The sequence below is a fragment of the Osmia lignaria genome, chromosome 14 (genome assembly GCF_051020975.1).
Source record: "Osmia lignaria lignaria isolate PbOS001 chromosome 14, iyOsmLign1, whole genome shotgun sequence".
Classification (NCBI taxonomy): domain Eukaryota; kingdom Metazoa; phylum Arthropoda; class Insecta; order Hymenoptera; family Megachilidae; genus Osmia; species Osmia lignaria.
The window spans coordinates 165,409-185,088 of record NC_135045.1 but is presented as its reverse complement, the minus strand read 5'-3'; the positions used below and the strand labels follow the sequence as shown (position 1 = coordinate 185,088).

Genomic DNA, 19,680 nt, shown 5'->3' with positions numbered 1-19,680 from the left:
GATACTTGGCGAGGCACATTCGCCTGCGTCGAATTCTTCTCCCTTTCGATGTTTGCTGTGGCAACGCGTCGCGACGCGTTCGATCAAATTGATCTCATATCCTCGACGAATTCGTGTGATTCGTCGGAGAAGGATTTCGCAGAATCCTTCGACAGAACGTGGTATTCCGCTCTTCTTTCCACGTTCGCATTGAATTTTTTATGAGAATGATATCATGCTGTGTGATAAGAAACGACGCGACGAGTACCTATACAAGCTGAAGTTACGACCTGGATCAACGTTTTTCGTTCGAATTGCTTTGAAAATCTATGGAGAACCGGCACAGGTATTAGGTTGTTCAATATCAATTGAATGATTTCGAAATACGAATACCTATAGAAAATTTTGTCGAAAACCTCTTAGGAAAAACAACTCTCCTTCGTACGTGTCTCGTTTAACCAAAGTCTGTGTACCAAACGAATAAGCATCATCGATGTACGTAGTTCAGTCTAGCTGCGTAAAGTGGTAATCGATGTTGAAGCCTTGCTTGTTTGCTAACTTTGCTACCCTACGACCACGTTGGATTTTCTTGCCAGTCGAACCCTCGCTTGACCGCAGTACCTTCAAGGGGATCCTTTACTACCGCCAATCACCTGGCATAATTTGATAAAACACTCTACTCTAACCTTCTGATTCGATAAATTTCACCAACTTCGAATCAAGTAGATACTATGCTGTTTAGTTGAAAACAGAAAATTAAATCAATCTTTATTGATTATTGGAAAGTAACGAAGAATAGAATAATATATGATATTATAGTTTTTGGAGATGGCATATTAATATAAGAAGAATGCAATCAATCAGGAATTATTCAGGTACCATATTAAAGTATGGTCAGATGATTTGGCGGTGCATTAAAGTGGAGGAGATGAGATCTTACTGTTCGATAGGAAGGTGGCCGATGACGATGGTAACCGAGTATGTACATACATATAACGATGATTCTCGGCTGGAAATAATTATCCGCAGTCCGTGTCGAAATGGACAAATGGTTCAACGAGTATGGAAACTCTCGGGTATCCCGCAGAGTCGTGCACTTAATTGGAGCACATATTAATTACGCAATTTCCACATAGGATTATATCGTTCCATTTTCACCATCCTATGACACTAGCATTCATTTTCTGCTCGCTATTTCTAACTCGCTATTCCAACTGTTAAACTTTTCGTATCATTTGAAACGTTTTGAAATCGTGTGGCAAGTGTCATTACTCATTACTGCACGACCGAGATTATTATTCTTTGAGAAAATAGGTCAACGAATATATGGAAAACGAATAAAACGAGTGTCAAAAAAAGAATCTCTCGTTGTTGGTAGAAAAGCATTGGCAAAAGATAAGATGTAAGATGTAAGATGTAAGATGTAAGATGTAAGATGTAAGATGTAAGATGTAAGATGTAAGATGTAAAATGTAAGATGAAGAAAAGCGGGTAGTTAGCCTCGGGCAGGCCGGATGAAAGTTAGAGATTCTGGAATTGTGCTCGTCAGGTAGGTCTGAGGGAATCGACGTTCCGCAAGATCGGCAAAATCGGCAAAATCGGCAAAATCGGCAAAATCGACGGTTCCACAAGGTGGTGGCCCCGCACAACGGCCTATTTTCCGTATTTTCACTCTCGTCCTCGTCCCGCGCGGCGCTTTTGTTGCTCCCTTTTCATCGCCGCCCCAACCGTGGATTCAGGTCAGCTCCGGTCGTTGCTTTTACAGCGACGACCCTCCTCCACCCTAGTTGGCCCACCCACCTAGCGCTAGACACACGTATACATACACTTATACATATATGTATGTGTACAGGCTGTTTCAAAGTTAAACGATTAAACTTCACTATAGTTTGTTTTCGTTTTCACGTAAATAACTTGATACTGTTTAATAGAAAATGAAAAGTCGTATCGATTGCTGCATAAGAAGATATTTAAGTGTCAGGTGAACTAGCCTGTAGCCATAGAGGCGCGACCTATCAACGCCGCGCCGCGTACCAGTCCACGAAAATTGCCGGAAACGTACTACTTCGCTGGGAATAATTGCCATAGAATCTGGTCATCGGTGAGAAATCGATTCCATCGTTTACGCGAAACCCTGTCTGTCGAATGAAATCGTCAGATATCGATGAGACTGTTTTTCGATGTTTCTACTTCAAAGGAGATTAATCCTTTAAAAATAAATATTTCTCTATGTAGATTTATTACTAATAATTTCTTAATGTTGATCTCGGATGATCGCGTTGAGAAATAATTTTAATGAAACCTAACGAAAGAACCGTTATTAAAGGGTATCAGTTCCTATCCCGAGTGAAACGAACGTTTCATCTAATATAAGATCTTGACGTCTTTGGCCGGGATTTCGAGATTTCCGAGATTTCCGAGATTTTCGTCGTTAAGGCAAATTGCATCTACTCGAACGAACGACGCCGCGACCTCCTCTAACGTCCAATATCAAAAGAGAGAAACACTTGTACTCGTGTTCTTTACCGTCATGGAAATTAGGTAAATAAGGACAATAACGACCGTTCGAATCCGATTTCTTCCACCTTTCGTTTTCTTATCTCTACTTTTACGTTTGTAACGTCACTACACAGAGTTTAGCAGTATTTTCGCAGTAACCAAAAAGGTTGCTTTGAAACGACGAGGGGTTTAGGGGAGAATATTTTGTCTTTGCTATTAAATCGAGTCGTTTGCCTTTTTATTTCGTTACCAAGTCCCCACAGGGTAAATCCGCGTAATGACCGGACGTAGTTACACGCGTTAGAACAGTGAACGTTAGCACCTACCTATAAAGGAAATTTACTTTTTGAAGAGAAAAACGCACTGATCCATTCGCAAACCATTCAAACATTTTACTTTCTCATTTTTCGAACAGCCCTTCTTATCGTGAAAACTTTTTATACCTCAATTCTTAACAATATCAAACGATTCGAGACAAAAAATGCTATTATATCGTATGTATTATATAATACAAACACTATTGAAAAATCATAAAGTTATCTTTCCGCGGATACGATTAAAGTTACCTCTCTCGGTGGAACATTGTTCGAGTTATCATTTGTCAAAGATTGGGAAAAAAGAGAGGTGCATTGTGCCACATGCAATTGAAGGCGATACCTGATATTCGTTTACGTTTATGTCAACGTCAACGTCAACGTCAACGTCAACGTCAGCGTCAACGAAGAGAGCCAGTCTTTTCGTCAAGGTTGTTTCACGGTTCAATGGGATTTTTGTTAACAAGATATCTGGGAAAGAAATAGTGAAAGTTACAAATAGACAAGCGAGATAGAATTGAAGGAAAGTTTTCTAAATTGGCAAACGAGGTACATAGATAGCTGGAGCTTTTTCTTGCCAACGAAAGGATTAATCACTTGTCAGGAGCAGCGTTCGCGAATCCGATTTTTTCGTGGTTCGCGAGAATAATTGACCAGTCTGGCCAATGGTTTATTCGAGGAATCGGGTTTGAAGTGCGCCACCAGGACAAAAGACGGGACAAAGTTTTGCCTTTGATTCGATCGCGCGCATCAAGGTGGGAAATAATTTCATATCGTGCATGAAATTCACGAGCTCTGAAGCAAAGCGTCGAAACGATGAGTTTTTAATGGAAAACGAGATCGGGCTTCTTATAGGAAATCGTGAAAAGAATTGCCCTGCAAATGACCAGTCGAGATATGCTGATTTTAAAGTTGAATTTCGATTACATTTCGCGTAAACGGAAGTAATTTCAATCTGAAAACTTTAGAAACGAGCGTTTTAATTATTCCACTGGATGGCAAGCATTTCGTTTCTCTCCGATCATCATCGTTTCAACGTGAAACGAACATCGTAACGATCGTTACTTTTCTTGAAAAAGTAATTGTTAGCCATTAAAGAGGAAAGAAAAAAGATTAATTTTAATTATTGTAATTAAAAAATTTCGATTCGAATAGCTTCTGAACTAATTTCAGTGACACGTTATCAGTCATAGGTTATCACATGGTCATTAAGAACGTTAAGAACGTTAAGAACGTTAAGAACGTTAAGAACGTTAAGAATGAAAAATCGTTCGTGTTCAGAAAGATAGGCTCTTTCTTTTCCAACTCTAGATGGTTTTTCGCCAGAAGGACGCCGAGGACGAATCACAGGTCGCTGGATCGTTGGAAGTTTCGAGGTGGATGGTTCGGTCGAGTAAATTTAACAGGATGTTCATAAAGAGGCGAGAGGAGGTGGCGAGAGGAGGTGGCGCGAGGAAAAGCGTGAAAGAGGAAGGGAACTTTTCTATCCGCTCTGAATATTTACGCTCGAGTTATCAGCTTGTCCCCGACCTGTCTACCGCTTCCTCGAGAATTTCCCTTTTTCTTTAGTGGCCGCCTATCGGAAGAAAGAACGGAATTGAAATTAAAACGAGACCAGCGTGCATCTCTCAGAGAATAATGACGAGCTATCGATATCTGTAACAACAATTATTTCGTTTCCTTTTATCGGAAATTCTATAATTGACAAACAAGGAGAAATAGAAAAAGGAGAAGGAGGTCTCAATATGGTTACAGAGTGCAAGCAAGATTATCAAGCCGGCCGCGAATGATAACTGAAAGACTAGTTTCAAGTTTCCCTAATGATCCATGTATCATCTAGAGCTACCTGCGGAGCAACCGAAAGTTCATCTCGTTATCCGAGGACATCAGAACAGGCAAACTCTGCACGGTTGACGAGTGCTGTTCCACCTGGTTCTATGTACTACCTACGGATAAAGAGACAAGTTGCGCTCTTCAAGATGAGAAACATTCTTGCCAGGTAAAACACTTAAACGAAGCGGTAAACATCTTATTGTTAGTTGTTGAGAAAGTTGAGAAACTTCATAAGTTGCTGCATTATGAACGATAAGAAACATCAGGCTTGCCTTTCAAATTAATTAATTATCTTTGGTTCTTTTATTTATCACGTGTATTCGATGAATAGACGAAAAGGAAGAAATATATTTTTCCTCTAATTGTAAGATAAATTTACAAGAATACATTGGAATGGGCAGTGTGAGAAGTTTGGAAACTTTCCAAGTATATCGATAATTAGTTCCTGTATGCGCACAAAGAAACTAGAACGAAATTAAGACAACGACCCCGAGATGGGCTAGTCCAACAACAATAAGCCCACTCGCTGTTTGAAGCAACTTTGAAGCGAACTAATTTACGATAATGGTATCCTGAGGGCGCTAAAGCATCCTGCGGTATCCAAGATGCGATTTAAGTCATTTACACGATCACCTTCGAGAAAACGTTCGAGAAAATTATTGTTTGCCAGTTTTTTACGACCAACTAAAAATATCGCGAAACGATCTAGCATTGCTTCAATGAGAATCGTTCGATTTGAAAAATGGTTAACTCATCAATTATTGTTATTTTGATGATGAGTCGAATGAATTTTGCTAAACGACGCAAATTCGCATAAAAATCTGGAAAAATCTGGAAAAATCTGGAAAAATCTGGAAAAATCTGGAAAAATGATCGCATTATCGAGCCCCGTTCGAGCAGGAAACGAACCGATCCTCGATAATCTCATTGTTTCTCGACCTGGAATCTTTTCTAGAAGCCAGAACCTTTCGAAGTGCAAATTAGTTGCGAAGAGAGGAAGCGTCAAAAAAGCAAGTCCGATCTTGCTGACTGCGAACCGACCGACCGTGAAATTGCACCTTTCGAACGGTGAATTATTTTTAAGATAGTCGTACAATTTTTCGTATTTAAAATTTCAACGAGCTGTCAAGAAAGATCGATCAACAAAGTTATCGCGTCGAATCCTTGCCGTTGCGATGGAGGAATAAATGAACAGAATAGAGTACATATGTTACATATAATAAAACAGAGAAAGTTGCAATCGCGCCAACGGCAGATGTTTTGTGATTGTATAGCGCCGTTCACGGCGTAGTCCAAAGTTAAATAAGGTTGGGAGGAGATATACCAGTAATGTTGTGGTCGACAAATTTGCGAACCAACTAGTCTGATTGTGAGACACATCGGTGTATACTTGGAACTTGGCGAATCACTGGTATAGGTATATTATATATCATCTTAATCTTGGTGGTTCTTTTGTCTTTTATGGCTCTTCACACTCTTTAAAAAGTTTCGGAAAATGTTAAACTTTTAGAGATCGCTTGTGTGTGTGTGTGTGTATCAAACGACAACTTAGAAAAAACAACAATCACCGTTTTTTTTAAGTAATTAAAAACATCCATCCATTATTGGATATTCATTTTATCGTTATTTAAATTTAAATTTAAATTTAATTTATTTATTTATTTATTTATAATTTACAAACGTCTATAAAATATAAAAAAATTTAGCATCAGAAAATCCTCTGACAACCGTCGTTGCGATAATGATGGAAGTCAGGGAGCGGAGTTTAATCAGTGATTCATCTCCGACATTCATCACTTGCTAAAGTGATCAGTAGTACACCTACTGAATGACTGACTAGAAAATTCTCGTCGTTCAAGATATTAGCTTGCCAGTGTCATTTCAGTTGCGAGAATCCGTTTTCCTTCGTAGACCTCTGGCGGAAGCTAAAAGAACTATCTGCGACGGATTCGCAGAATTTTGGAAAAACCACCAGGTTTAAATAAAAAAAATATTATTGAACAATAAACGATTGATGAAATTTGCATATGCTTATCATACCAAACTAATTGTATTTCTCTTTATTACAAGCATCTGTAAAAGTCATAACATAGATTAATAATTAAATCGTAAGTGTATATATTAGATTATTAAATTATGTATCATGTAATCCTAATGTGTATCTATAAAAAGCACATTTTTTTCCAAAAGATTGGGGATAAAAAATAAAAGACGCCCCCGGGTGGGCTCGAACCACCAACCTTTCGGTTAACAGCCGAACGCGCTAGCCCATTGCGCCACGGAGGCTGTGAAATTTTCTTTTCTAAGATACTTATTTAACTTTACCTATCTTTTCGACTTTAGATGGTACATTATTAATAAATATTCAAATCGGCTGTGCTTGTTCAGAATAATTACATAACTTTTATTTTCGGTCTCAGAGGGAATTGAACTTTCTACTTATCGATTTTTAAGTAGTAGATGTAGATGTATAAGCCTGTCACACGTCATGCCGTCGCGTTGTGCAAATCGCAGTTTACTCGACGTTTTCTCTCAAACTTAGAAATTTCGAGAAAACGTCTCCGAAAAGTGAAGTAGATAAACGACGAGACGAGATCGTTCCTATCGAGTAAATTACGCTCGAAATGTCAGCCTGAATTTACGATTAATCTCATGAATATTTCATTGATCTTCTCTCTTATTTTCTGTCAGCCCGACAAACCTATTTTATCTCTTTCACTTCTATTGCTTCGACGCTTCTAATCTTTTATGAACGGATACCTCCCAGTACAGGCTTGTATGTAATATATACAGGATGTTTCAATACTTAATTTTTATTTCATTTAACTCTGAAGAGTTGGTGGTGGTGGTGGTGTTGTACCGTCAAAGGGGGCGTAGAAAAAGACACCGGCGCGGCGCGGCGCGTCGTACGAGGACGAACGGAAAGAAATTGTTGTTGGACCGAATTATTGAATATTATATGAAAAAATATGCATCTCCCCGAGTGCTTTGCTGCGTGGGACATTTAATCAGAAAATCCATCAAGAGATTGCTTCTGGGCAATTTCTTTCTTCTCTTGTTGCGACTCAATCTCCCTTCATCCTTTGCAATTCTTTCATTTTCGCTATTGGTTGGTTTAGACATGTGTCGCAACAACTGGAATACATGAGTTTTCAAGTCATTTAAACATTAGGCTACCTACGCGAACGATCAAGATGTCACGAGATTTGGAATAAATACCTGTGTATGTATGTATGTATGTATGTATGTATGTATGTATGTATGTATGTATGTATGTATGTATGTATGTATGTACATATATGGATTCTGAAAAAAGGGAAATCTTTGGAATTTTGTTCACTAAATTTTGTTCACACGCTTACGGTTAGCAAAGTATTTGATATTATTTAATAAGGCCATCGGGTTTAGCGTGCGGTGTGCCGAATTATCGTTTCGAAAAGTGGAACTGTCGGGAAAAAAAATTTAGTGCAGCTGTTGTGCCTCTGATAACATTACGTTTCGTGGCCCGTATTCTGTCGAGCACGCGATCTCACCCAATCGGGGTCTCCTTATCACCACGTCAGCATCACCTTATCGCGTTAGCTCTCCCAGTATTCGACTGGAGAAAAACTAATTCTGCACACTAATTCGCATACCTTTTTTCTTTGCTTTTCTTTTCTTTTCTTTTCTTTTTTTTTAAACAAAACCTTTGAAACAACACGAATCTTGGTAGATCACAGATCACCCTTCTGAGAGTTCAAAACAGTCAGCTCTTAGCTTTTTGTCAAACCAAAATCTATTTTTCGCGTTTCATTTATTTTAAATTTTATTCAGCTGTATCAAAAGGTGATTAATACCTTTTTATGATAGAAACCAAAAGAATAAATCATTCCCCATTTGATGAAAAAATATCTACATATATGATTGAAGAAAAATCTGTCTCGTTTAACGAGAGGAATAACAAGTGTTTATGGAAGGAAGTTTCACGGTTCGTCACATCGAGATTGAGCGACTGATCGACAGATCGATCCGTTGGTCCATCAATGAGAGTGTAGAAAAACGAGCTTTTCGGTGTTGACGTTCAAATAATAGCCTCTGGCGATCGATATGCAAAATTGCCGAGCAATCGACGCCAACCATGAAGCCAGAAACCGATATCATCTACAAATCTACACGATAGACAATCCTAGATACTATTCTACTTTATCATTTTTTTTCTCTGCTTTGATTTTCTTTTCTTATTGCGTTTTAATATAATTTCAAATTTTCCAATATACGCTTTATTTGTCCTGCCCTTTATTCGTTGATCCAACTTTTTTTTCGATGGTTGCCATCGCGATCAGAGGCCGTTGATTACAAAATGGATGGAGAGAAGGAGAGAGTTTTTTTTTTTCGGGCATAGTACTCTAGCATGGCTAAACTTTTCCGTTTAGACGAAACAATTGAATACAAAGCTGCTGCATTCTATTTTCTACTACAGCCCAACTAACGTACTCGTTTCTCGTTGGCTGCTCTTTTTTTTTTCCCCGCTTTCTTTCTCTCGATATCCAGCGGAGCAGTATTAAAAGGTTGGATTTTCATTATCGCGTAGCTGTAGTCGAACGTCAATCTCAATCGTGAAAATAATTTCAACGCGATTCCGTTGTACATCTACATTGAAATTTCAATGCGGTGATGTTTCGCGATCGTTGTATGTACAAGGTTTTCGGTCAGGAGTGAAGTTTATCAACTACAGTTTCCTGGTTTTGTTATCGTTGATGTTTCGCACGCGAAACAGGTATATATTATCGAGAAGTTTCGTTGGCTTGGATTTTCCTCAGGGGTTAATATACGAGTTACGCCGAATTCCTGTCGGCGGATATCTCGTAATTTCCGTAACCCCTGCTATTTATTTCCCGATGGCTACCCAAGTAAGTACATATCTCCGTTTGCCCCGGCCGTCATTTATCTCGCATCATTTATCTCTGCTCTTCTTCGTTTAATTAACCGAATCCTTCTGATCTGCCGGTTTTACTACCAGAAATTTATCTACCGCACGATTGTTTAATATACATACTATACATGTACATATACCTATTGTTAAAATGAGAATGGAAGAAATCAGACAAAGTTTTGTATTCCGAACGTTTCGTATTATTTATAGAGCGTACAATGTGCTCGAAAGCTCTTAACATTTACGGCATTAAGTCGTATGATTAATATCACTGTAGCCAAGCAACGTTCGAACAAGCTTTTCCATCGACCTTAAGGAACTTGAGACACTTGAAGCAAATCGTGATCTACGAGAAGAGGTTGCGAGGGGCTCGGCCTCGAGGGAGTGGCTGACTTGGCTCGGGACAGCTCCTTCCAGGCTTCCCACTAATTAAGAAATACTCCCGTTAATGTCTACTCTAACAACACGAAGACGTGCTTCAACCCACCCCCTTTCTTTCTTTCTTTCTTCTTATTTCTCTTTTCTCTCGCTCGAATATTTTGGTAGCCAAGGGAAGAATATCGAATGGACTTGCTATTCGGATAGCTCTTTTCGCCTTTTATTAATAGATTGCTGACCCGTCGCGTCGAGAAAATTTCTCATTTTGCTTTTACAGACGTATTACATTTTTTATAACTATTTCTACCATTTATTTCTTAGCAAATTGCAATAAGTAGCTCTTCTGAACCGACACGAGCATTTACGTGGTTGTTTGAGAATTCACTTACATACCTACCATCCGACGAGAATTTATTTCTCCTGGCCGCTATTAACGCGTGCTTCCTGCGTGCAACAGGTGATTACACGCGTTCGGCAAATATCGTCCAATTAAACGTAGCCAACCATTCCGGATATATGTATGTATGTATGTATGTATGTATGTATCCCGTTCGCCGCGCCGCCACGCGCCAGTTAGTTGCTCGTGATTTTCGCAGCTGCAACTTGACGATTCCCTGCTGTTTGGCAAATTTCCTGAACCGATCACCGTCTTCTCCACGTTCCGATCTATTTCACGATTCCCTCTCTCCTCTACCAGTGGTGAATTCGACACGAAACTAATCCTACCTACTGCTGTTCTTGTATCGTTTGCCAATCGAGCATGCGCTTCAGAATGATTATTCTTGTGAAAGATTGCAATTTAAAATTGAAGCTGACCGCTTATCGTAATTTTATTATCAAGAGAATAGAAAATATTGAGGAAAAGTGGGTGAATGAAATATTTTAACATAGACAAAATTATTGATGGTTGGTGGTCGTTTATTGGATGAAGGCATAGATGCACGTGTGTGCATGTTCAGAATGGCCTTCGAATTCCAGGACAGAATCGTGATATAGGGATGGGGAACGTGGAAGGACCTTCGAATACGTTCCTGGTGTCGAACGGGAGGGGACCTCGAACGTATTGGGGATTTTCAATTGAACGGACACGGAATTTAACTGGGTCGAAAGTCGAGGAATGAAGTAATCCTCGCGGAATGAATGACCTTTTCCGCGGTGCAAAGCTACGGGTCGCGTTGTACATTGATCGCGATTACGTGGGATCGCCTGGATTCTCGGGCTGGATTATTTTCGATCGTATGGAGATTCATTATTCCTCCGTTTCGTCGATGATGAAAATAGAGCCGACGATCCTCGCCGTCTTTTTTAATCGACACCAAGCTCTGTCAACATTTCAACATTTCAACATTTCATTTCAATAGGGTTAGTAATGAACTTGCATCTTATTAAAAAACTGTTATTCTGGTAAGGTTTGCCTCCTTTTTCTTACTTGTTTTCCATTATTCCCGGTGAAAAGGTATAAAGCAAAAAGCGTCAAAGTCAGTCGCGTAGCTGTAACTTCCGGTGACCTGACAGTAGTTACACGGCTTGAAAGTTTAAGCTTCTCGTCCTCTTGTCAACCGAAGGTGACACGCGTACCCCTTCACGAACGAAGGCGACGAAGTTCGCCTTCGTAAATATTTCATATCGTATCCTTATCCAGTAAGAGGCGAAAATCTGTTACCTTCACCGAACGAATAATGCATCTTCTTGCTGTCGAGATATACATCCGTAGCGAGCCTTTACCCTTTCCTTTCCTTTCCTTGCCTTAAAAATTTCATTAACGCGCCTATTCTACAAACGACGAGTTAACTTTTAACCTTTAAACTTCTTTTCTCTGACCAGTGAAAATTGTCAGACGCTTGTTCAACCACGTAAATACTATGAAAATGTAACGCTCTTACTTGCACGTGATTTTTCTGCAAGTTTTCTAGAAACTGTTCATACTTTGCAAAATATGATGTTATTTTTATAAGTATGTAGAAAGAGGACGTACTTACGTCCTCTACGGTCAGAAAAGCACGGTAAATTTTCTCGCGAGCGAGTCCTTTCATTGTTATACATACATACATACATACATACATACATACATGTATAGTACATACCTATGTATGTACGAGGAAAGAAGTTGGCCGAGACGGCGTAAAACTGATTTTTCTTCTGGTATATGGTTCGCAGCGCGTTCCGGGAACAACTTCCTCTAATCCGAGCTGTTTCACGATATCCGGCCAGCTTTGCGCGAGAATTCGGTTCGCACATTTTTCTACTTCCTTTTCTACGAGTTTTCGGCTAAAATAATCAAAGAGATTTAGTAATGGTCGAATGGTTCTTTATTTCGAAACGGCGCGGTGCAGCTCATTAAAATAAGATTCTATTCCCTTGTATGAGGGACAGATAGATGGATCATCAACGAGCAGCGTCAGGCTGCTGCGAAATTGAATTTGACGACCCGTCATGCTCGTGGAATTTCCGTGAGCGGGAATTAATTGGACGCTCGGAAACGAATCGATCTGACCCGGCGCGGCGCGGCGCTCTCGTCTCCATATTTGCAAGTTAAACTTCGACCTGCTAATTGTGCATCGACTGGTTCCGAAAACTCAGTTTTCGACGATCCAATTGTCGCTTTATTCGATCCGTTCACGTCCAAACCTTTTCCTGTATTATTTCTAAAAGTAAAATAATAAAGAGGAAAAAAAAAGCATCGATTTTCTTCTCTCTTCTTTCTTCGTCAGTGAACACTATCTAATATAGAAATATCGAAAATGGAATGGTAAATAATTTGTCAGAGTCTCGAGGCGTAAAATAGAGGGTAAAGTATAAGGGGAAAGTAAAGTGTATTTTATTTATAATGTAGACGTTCAGTCACAGGATCGTTCTTTGTTCGGTTTCAACTTGACGAAGATTGATGACACTCGGACTTACACAGGTGGTCGAGTTTTACGCAACAGTATTTTATTAACAGCCACCTTCCTAAAGTAGCTATTATCACCAGGTCCATCAGGTTCGATCAAGATTTCATGAAAATCGTGGCTGTTTCAAGAGACACAAAGTGTACACAAAGCCGGGAATCGTCCGTAAAAATTGGCATATTGAAATTCTGGGTAGCCCCGCGACTCGATGCAAGAAGAAGCCGCAGCCAGCAGCTAACAGTTGCGGCACCCTCGTAACCCAATTTAGAAGAGGACACAAAAGAGTATTCGGTGATATTGAGCCGTGAGATGCGACCTACTTGCAAACCGACCGACCATTTCTGCCTTACCTTTTCCTCCCCATTTCCTTCTTCGAGTCTCTGTTTCTTTACGCTAACGATTGTTGCTGTGATTTCTCACCAATAACACTGGCTCATATTTCAAATTTCTTTGATAAGCTATTTTTTCTTTTTCTTCACTCGGATACTAAGGTTGTTATCGAGGCCCAAGTAACAGGTAACGAAGAAAAAGTGAGGTAAATTTTTCACGAGGGCGCACATAACAAGGTAATCTCTCAGGACCTGTTCCTTATTTTAGCATGCGTACCGTAATATGTACATATAGATATCAAGGTATCTTATAATCCTCTGTGTCGAAGGCTAGAAACGTTCGTTCGTTTGTTTCTCGTTGAAAGCCATCCTGCGTCTATTTTTCATCATCGACGTTTTCCATTTCCATTTTCATTGGAGCGATCTGTCGCGGTACTGTCCTCTGGTGAAACTCAATTTACGGAAAATCGTAAATCCTCGGGAGTTACTATCGTGTTGTCGCGTCCTTTCATTGCTGCATCTAACGGACAAATAAATGAACGAAGCAACGTTTCGATAGAATTCATTTTTCACCCAACTTTGAACCACCGCGCCGCGGTGCGAAAATTGGAAGAACTTTAGGAAGAAATTGGAAAAAGGGTTCTGATGCACGGATACGTTTCATCGTCGGTGAAAGGAATTAACTTTTCAGCTTTTCCTTGATAAGTATTTTCTTCTTGCGTGTACTTACTCTACAGTATTTAAAAGTTGAAGTTTGAAAGATGGTAAAATGATTCCAACAAGTGTAACGACTAACGATAAATCAAGTAAAAAAAAATCAAGTGAATCAAGAAAATCAGGAATATTTCGTGCTTGGAACGATTTCTTTGGTCAGCAGTCGGTGATGTCGGTGATGTCGGTGAATGCAAAGCAGGATTTTCTTGTATCGTAGAATCGTCGTTATCGCGTTCTCTACAGTTGAACAGGTTTCTGCGCCATTGGCTGGCGGATGATACACCTTGATACCAGCCAAACGATTTCATTCTTGTATTCTATGGGACATAACACGTTTTTCTTCCATAATAATTGTTTAAATATTAGATTACAGATTTCAAATATTATTTTTCTTCGAGAAATAAAAATATCTGAAAGAAAAGCGTTCCGTCGTCCATCGAGAGTTCTCTAAAAGACCAGTGCACCGAGTAACCACAAATAAAATCAACCATCGCAGTTTCCAACGATTCGAACAATCACTCTAAACCACTCTTATTTTTCTTCGAAATTGAACAAACTACCATAAATCTACTGCAGGGAAAATGGTAGAGAAAGAAAAGGTCCATCACACATCTCTGTCACCGTTCTACCAGCGAATCAAAGAATTTTCAGACAATTTAAAAAGATTGAGCAGATAAAGACGAATGAATTTCACTTGAAATAGCCTTTATGAACGTTATTTTTAGCGAAAAATCGAGCAGATCCTTACGGTAAACCTGATGGATCACCTCAAAGACGTCGAGGTATCCATTGATAACGACGAGAACGTCCTTTCTATCGTGGAAGAATCGTGGAAATTTTCTGAAGGTACGAAGAGGGACGAGGAGAAGCTTGGATATTTAATTTTCCATGAACCGAACCAGCCGGCGCGGCGCGGCGCGGCGCGGCAGTTGAATTGATTCCATTGGCGAGAAGCATTCTCTCGTGAATCGCCTAGTTTCGATCGGTTCCTCTTGGGCCAGGATGGATACTGGATGCCAGGATTCCCACAGAATATCGCCTTTTTCTATTTGACTGTCGCGTCCTCTGATATTCAATTATCCACGAATATCCTTTCTTTTCTTCCTTCACGTTGCTCGATTTCACCATGGCGCGCCGCGCCGTGCCGTGCCGCGCCGCGAGATATCTTTTCCTTTCTTTCTCATTGTCAGTCAGCTTCGTTCATTTGCTTTCGTGTTAAATTGATAGAATGTTTATTAGATCTTATACAAACCGCCTTGTCTCGTTCTAGATTTCACTTTCCCTTGGCGCTCTCTCTCTCTCTCTCTCTCTCGATTCTCTTCAAATAAGAATTCATGTTCGATCTGCGTTCAGGTACGACCTGCGAATAAAAGGTAAATCGTAAATCAACTCGTTTTATCGTCGCAAGAACATCGTTTCATCGACCGATGCCTGATGATCTATTGCTCCAGCCGTAAGACCTTCATCCATCAGTGTCTCAAAACGAAGTATAAAAAAAGAAAAAAAAACGTTTATCGACCACAACTTGTCGATATTCCGTTTAGCTATCGTGATTACAAGTTGGCAGCCCGGTTAAGCACCTTTTTCAGCTTTGCGAGTTTATTTTTAATCTCTTTGGAAACATCGAGCGATTAACCAAGAAAATAATGAAGTTATTCTAACAAGAAACAATTCCTTGTTAAAAATCCAATTTGACGAAAACAGGTTTAGTCTATTCGATGAGAGAACTCGAGAAGACACGGCATGGTGTAGGTTCCCAGAAACGGATGATAATTAATTTTCCATGAGGCAAATGGATGCGGTACGTGTTTGTTTTCCTTCGCATTTCTCGCGATGTCGGATAGGCAGGTAGATTTTTCTCCAACCTGTCAAGAGCTTTTATATCGTCTCTTTCATGTCAGATCTATGTAGGAATCTGTAAATTTTCACTTTTTCAGCATCGACTAATCGTAATATTTAACCGCACTGCGGCTGTACAATGGTGCTGCATTTAATTGTTCCCGAGGGCGATGCGCCGCTATTATTATTACATTGATAAATCTTATTTCACCGGTCAACTACGGATAGCTGGTTTCGAGAGGTTTCACCGATTTACCTAATGGTAAATTCGTGATCGAGTTTTATTCTCATTTTACAGCAGATTATTGCCGATTATTAGAATTGGTTTTTTTTCTTTTTTCTTTTTTCTTTTTTCTTTTTTCTTTTTTCTTTTTTCTTCTTTTTTAATTTCACCAAAAGTTTCTTCGATAGGTTGCGTAGAAAAAGTAAATCGTTATTTAAAGCCACGCAAACGATGTTTTAAATAAAGAAACGTTTAAAAAAGGCGCGAGTCGTTGAAAATGTTGTAAAACGAGGAGGAATCGTGAAAAGTTGAAATACGTTGGTAGAGAATGGCCAGTTGAATTTGAAAAGTAGCGAATGGTAGCGTATTAAAATTAATGAAGGTAACCGTTGGATTTATTCAGCAACAAGTTGCCCGCGATCTTAGCGGGTGAAACGCATCGTTTCATTTATCGTTTCATCGAGATAATACATAGGTACAAGAAAGATGCAACGATAGTTAGATAGCGTAAAATCGAATCTTGGAATGTTGGAATGTTTGTGTGAACCGAACGGTTTAATAGCGCGAACGGAGGAACACTTTTAGTTGAATGCCTCTTGAATATTTGCGATTTACCGAATCGTGAACCCGAGAATCAGAGGAATGCTAACGAGTTGGTTGGTAGGAAAATGTTTAAACTAGAACCAGCTAGTTTACAAAGGATAACACTGAAACCGAAACGTTCAACTTCCTTAATGGAGATCAATGTGTTAGAATCAATCGATTATAAAGGGGAGAACCTTAGGAAATTCTATTCAAGGGTTTCTCTGCTAGGGATTAACATTGTCGATTAACATGGACGAGGTGTGTTAACATAGATGAGTAATTTTGTTTAACACAAACAAGTTAAGAGGTAAAAGTTGGAAAAAACGTGTCTGTTCGAAGACGAATCACGGGTAAAATGTGATTCGCGAGGAAAAGTTATTTTTGCAACGTGGTTGGCGATCGATAAGCACCGAACTCGACTCGTGCCTCGAGACCGGCTAATTATCTGCTACGTTCGCTCGAGTCCCGTCAGCCACGCGTGACGAGAGCTTTAACCCTTTAACGGCGAAAACAGCTTGCTCGAATGCATCTGCCATATACTCTTTCCTCCCTGAATTTCTTTCTGTAACATTTTACAATTTTACGAATTGTCTTTTAAGCTCTTTCTCTGCAGAAACACATCTATCAACCATCAAAGTAGATCAAAGGAAAAGAAAATAAGAAGAAATTACAACGATTCGTCCGCGATATGTTTTAATATTCGCAAATGGATTACGACGAGCCGAGCCAGGTACAAAAGAAACGAGAGAGATCTGTTAAAAGAAAATGGTAGAACATTTAACGCGTTGGAAAACGCCAACCACACGTGTCTCTCTTTATTTTTTTTTTTTTTCATTGCAACACGCGTGTATAAACGGTCACTGCAGCGTTATGTTAGCGTATAAATAAAAAAATATGAAACCTCAGTGGGCGAGAAATTTGGTAGGATCGTTGCGATCTACCTTGCTGTACCGTGTATACATATATCATATATAGTTTCACGGTATCCGCTATACGATATAGAACGTTGCGGCCGTGGTGAACGCACGAACGCTGCAGCCACAGTTCTGCGGTCCACGTGGCTCAGAACGATGCGGTAGCTTGAAACGGATCAACCGGACACCGATTACCGTTTGCACGTTTGTTCGTTTCCAAATTTTACTCCGAACTGACCATCGATCGAGATTATTCTTTCCCATTGACGATCTTTCTATGAGAAAAATTATTCACCGTTCAGTTCAGTTCAGTTCAGTTCAGTTCAGTTCAGTTCAGTTCAATTCAGCTCAATTCAGTTTAAAATGTTACAAATTTTCCAAATCAAGTATTTATTTGACCATTCGACGAATAAACGGACCGACAAATCCCGTGGTGTGTCTTGGAAAAAAAAAAGATCGCGCTTCTGTGTTTGTTCGTCGATAAAATTAATCCGACAGGAAGGAAAATTGAATCGCTTATCTGCTCGAACAAAAAGCATACCGATGTCCACTGAAGTTAATTAATCACTGATACGCATCTAGCATGAACGTATCATAGGTGTAAAAATAGTACCGGTGTTTCGCTGCGAATTGCAATTACACGCTTCATAAATCATCGCTTTGTACCTGCTTCTGAATCCTCTTGTCGTGTGTGTCTTACGATTTTACGATTTTTAAACAAAGCCTTGAAATTTCAAGAAAAACGCATTGAAAAGAAAAAAATAAAGGAATGGTTGCACAACGACAAGTTCGATTGGTTCGCGACAACTGATCGTGCCATTAATCAGGAAAAACGTATTTCGCTCTAATTGTTAGTACTTATTCAAGACGCATCGCGTACTTAATCGAACATCGTTTTTCTTGTTTCAGTGGTAAAACTGAAGGGTCCGGAGAGCACGAAGGCGAGAAGAAATGAGTTGGACGTGACACAATGACATGATGAAGAGCCTGGTGGGGATCATGTGGATAGTGTTGGTGCTCATATCAGGTAAGTTCAATAAATCTATCCAGCAATAACTGTTCGCCGGTATTACATCATCGGTCGAGTTAAAGACGGTCGTTGCTGCTTGATGCTTACTCACGATCAGAATTTATGGATACGTACTTATTGAATTATTCAATTGCTTGCGTTTCATTAATATTGCAGCGAGTTTCTTCGAATTATATCAAATACAATTTAGCGTTGTAGCGTTGTAGCGTTGTAGCGTTGTAGCGTTGTAGCGTTGTAGCATTGTAGCGTAAAAATGTTATGAATGCAATTCAGAATTGGTGCAATGGTCTCAGGTAACGCGTGTTCCATTTCGTATATTTGTGCTGAGCTCCATGACGAAGTCTATCATCTCTGGACAATAAACCGCCTAATATAATCGCGCAACGACTCTATTGCATATGCATCAACTATATGTACTCACTTCTATTCTATTCAGATGTAAATGTTTTATCGTGTAGAATAGCCGACGATGACCCAGTCTTTTTCGCCAACATTTTCGACGTGTAAACGTTTACTCGTTTTTGCTTGTCAGACACAGAAAATATTTCAACTATTATATTTCGCAATATCATTTATAATTGAATTGTAAAATAAATTACAATTTCTTCCATTAATTCTCACTGAAATATAGTATACAGAATGGCTGGTTTTCAGTTACAGTAAACAGTGAATCAGAGTGAAATTGATACAATCAAGTTATTGGTAATTTAAAACATTGTTTAGAGTTTAGAGGAAATAGAGTCAACGAGAATATAACGAGGAAGTAAATTTCACCGTAAATTTCACACGATTATAGCTAGCTGTCGAAAATTGATGTGGCAACAACCAAATACGCGTATTTATCAGTCAAAACGAGATATACGTTTTACGTTTTAAGCATTAAATTTGTTTGACCAGATACATAATCACATGATATTTGTCCGAGCACGCGCTATTCTGTTTTACTTATCATTAGAAGGTAATCCTATTTTACTTACCTGTAGAAGCACAGGCTCATTCCACTTATCTGTATAAGCACCGTCCCATTCCGCTTGCTCGTGTAAACACGGACTCATTCTACTTAGCCCGGTTTACTCCACTCGTCTGTTTATACGTTACTTCATTCTACTTATCCAGTTAGATGTAGCGGTGCGCGGTGCGCGGTGCGCGGTGCTCGGTGCTCGGTGCGGTTTACTCGCCTTTTACTCGTCTGACCAAACGCGTGCTCGTTCCACTTGTCTCGTTGTCACTAGTTACGCTCGCT

At 39.5% G+C, this 19,680-nt stretch overlaps 1 protein-coding gene and 1 non-coding gene across 4 annotated transcripts in view; one reads left to right on the top strand and one right to left on the bottom strand.

Annotated features, from left to right (window-relative positions):
* Positions 1 to 19,680, top strand: part of nAChRa3 (nicotinic acetylcholine receptor alpha3 subunit) — a 37,902-nt gene that overhangs the window by 9,400 nt on the left and 8,822 nt on the right. For all 3 annotated transcript variants that reach the window (XM_034335013.2, XM_034335016.2, XM_034335018.2), the window contains exon 3: positions 18,317 to 18,434. In XM_034335013.2, the coding sequence (XP_034190904.1) occupies positions 18,383 to 18,434 (52 nt within the window). In that variant the 5' untranslated portion in view covers positions 18,317 to 18,382. The remainder of the gene's footprint in view (positions 1 to 18,316; positions 18,435 to 19,680) is intronic.
* TRNAN-GUU (transfer RNA asparagine (anticodon GUU)) lies at positions 6,838 to 6,911 on the bottom strand. Its single transcript has one exon. It is a non-coding gene; the product is annotated as a tRNA-Asn (tRNA).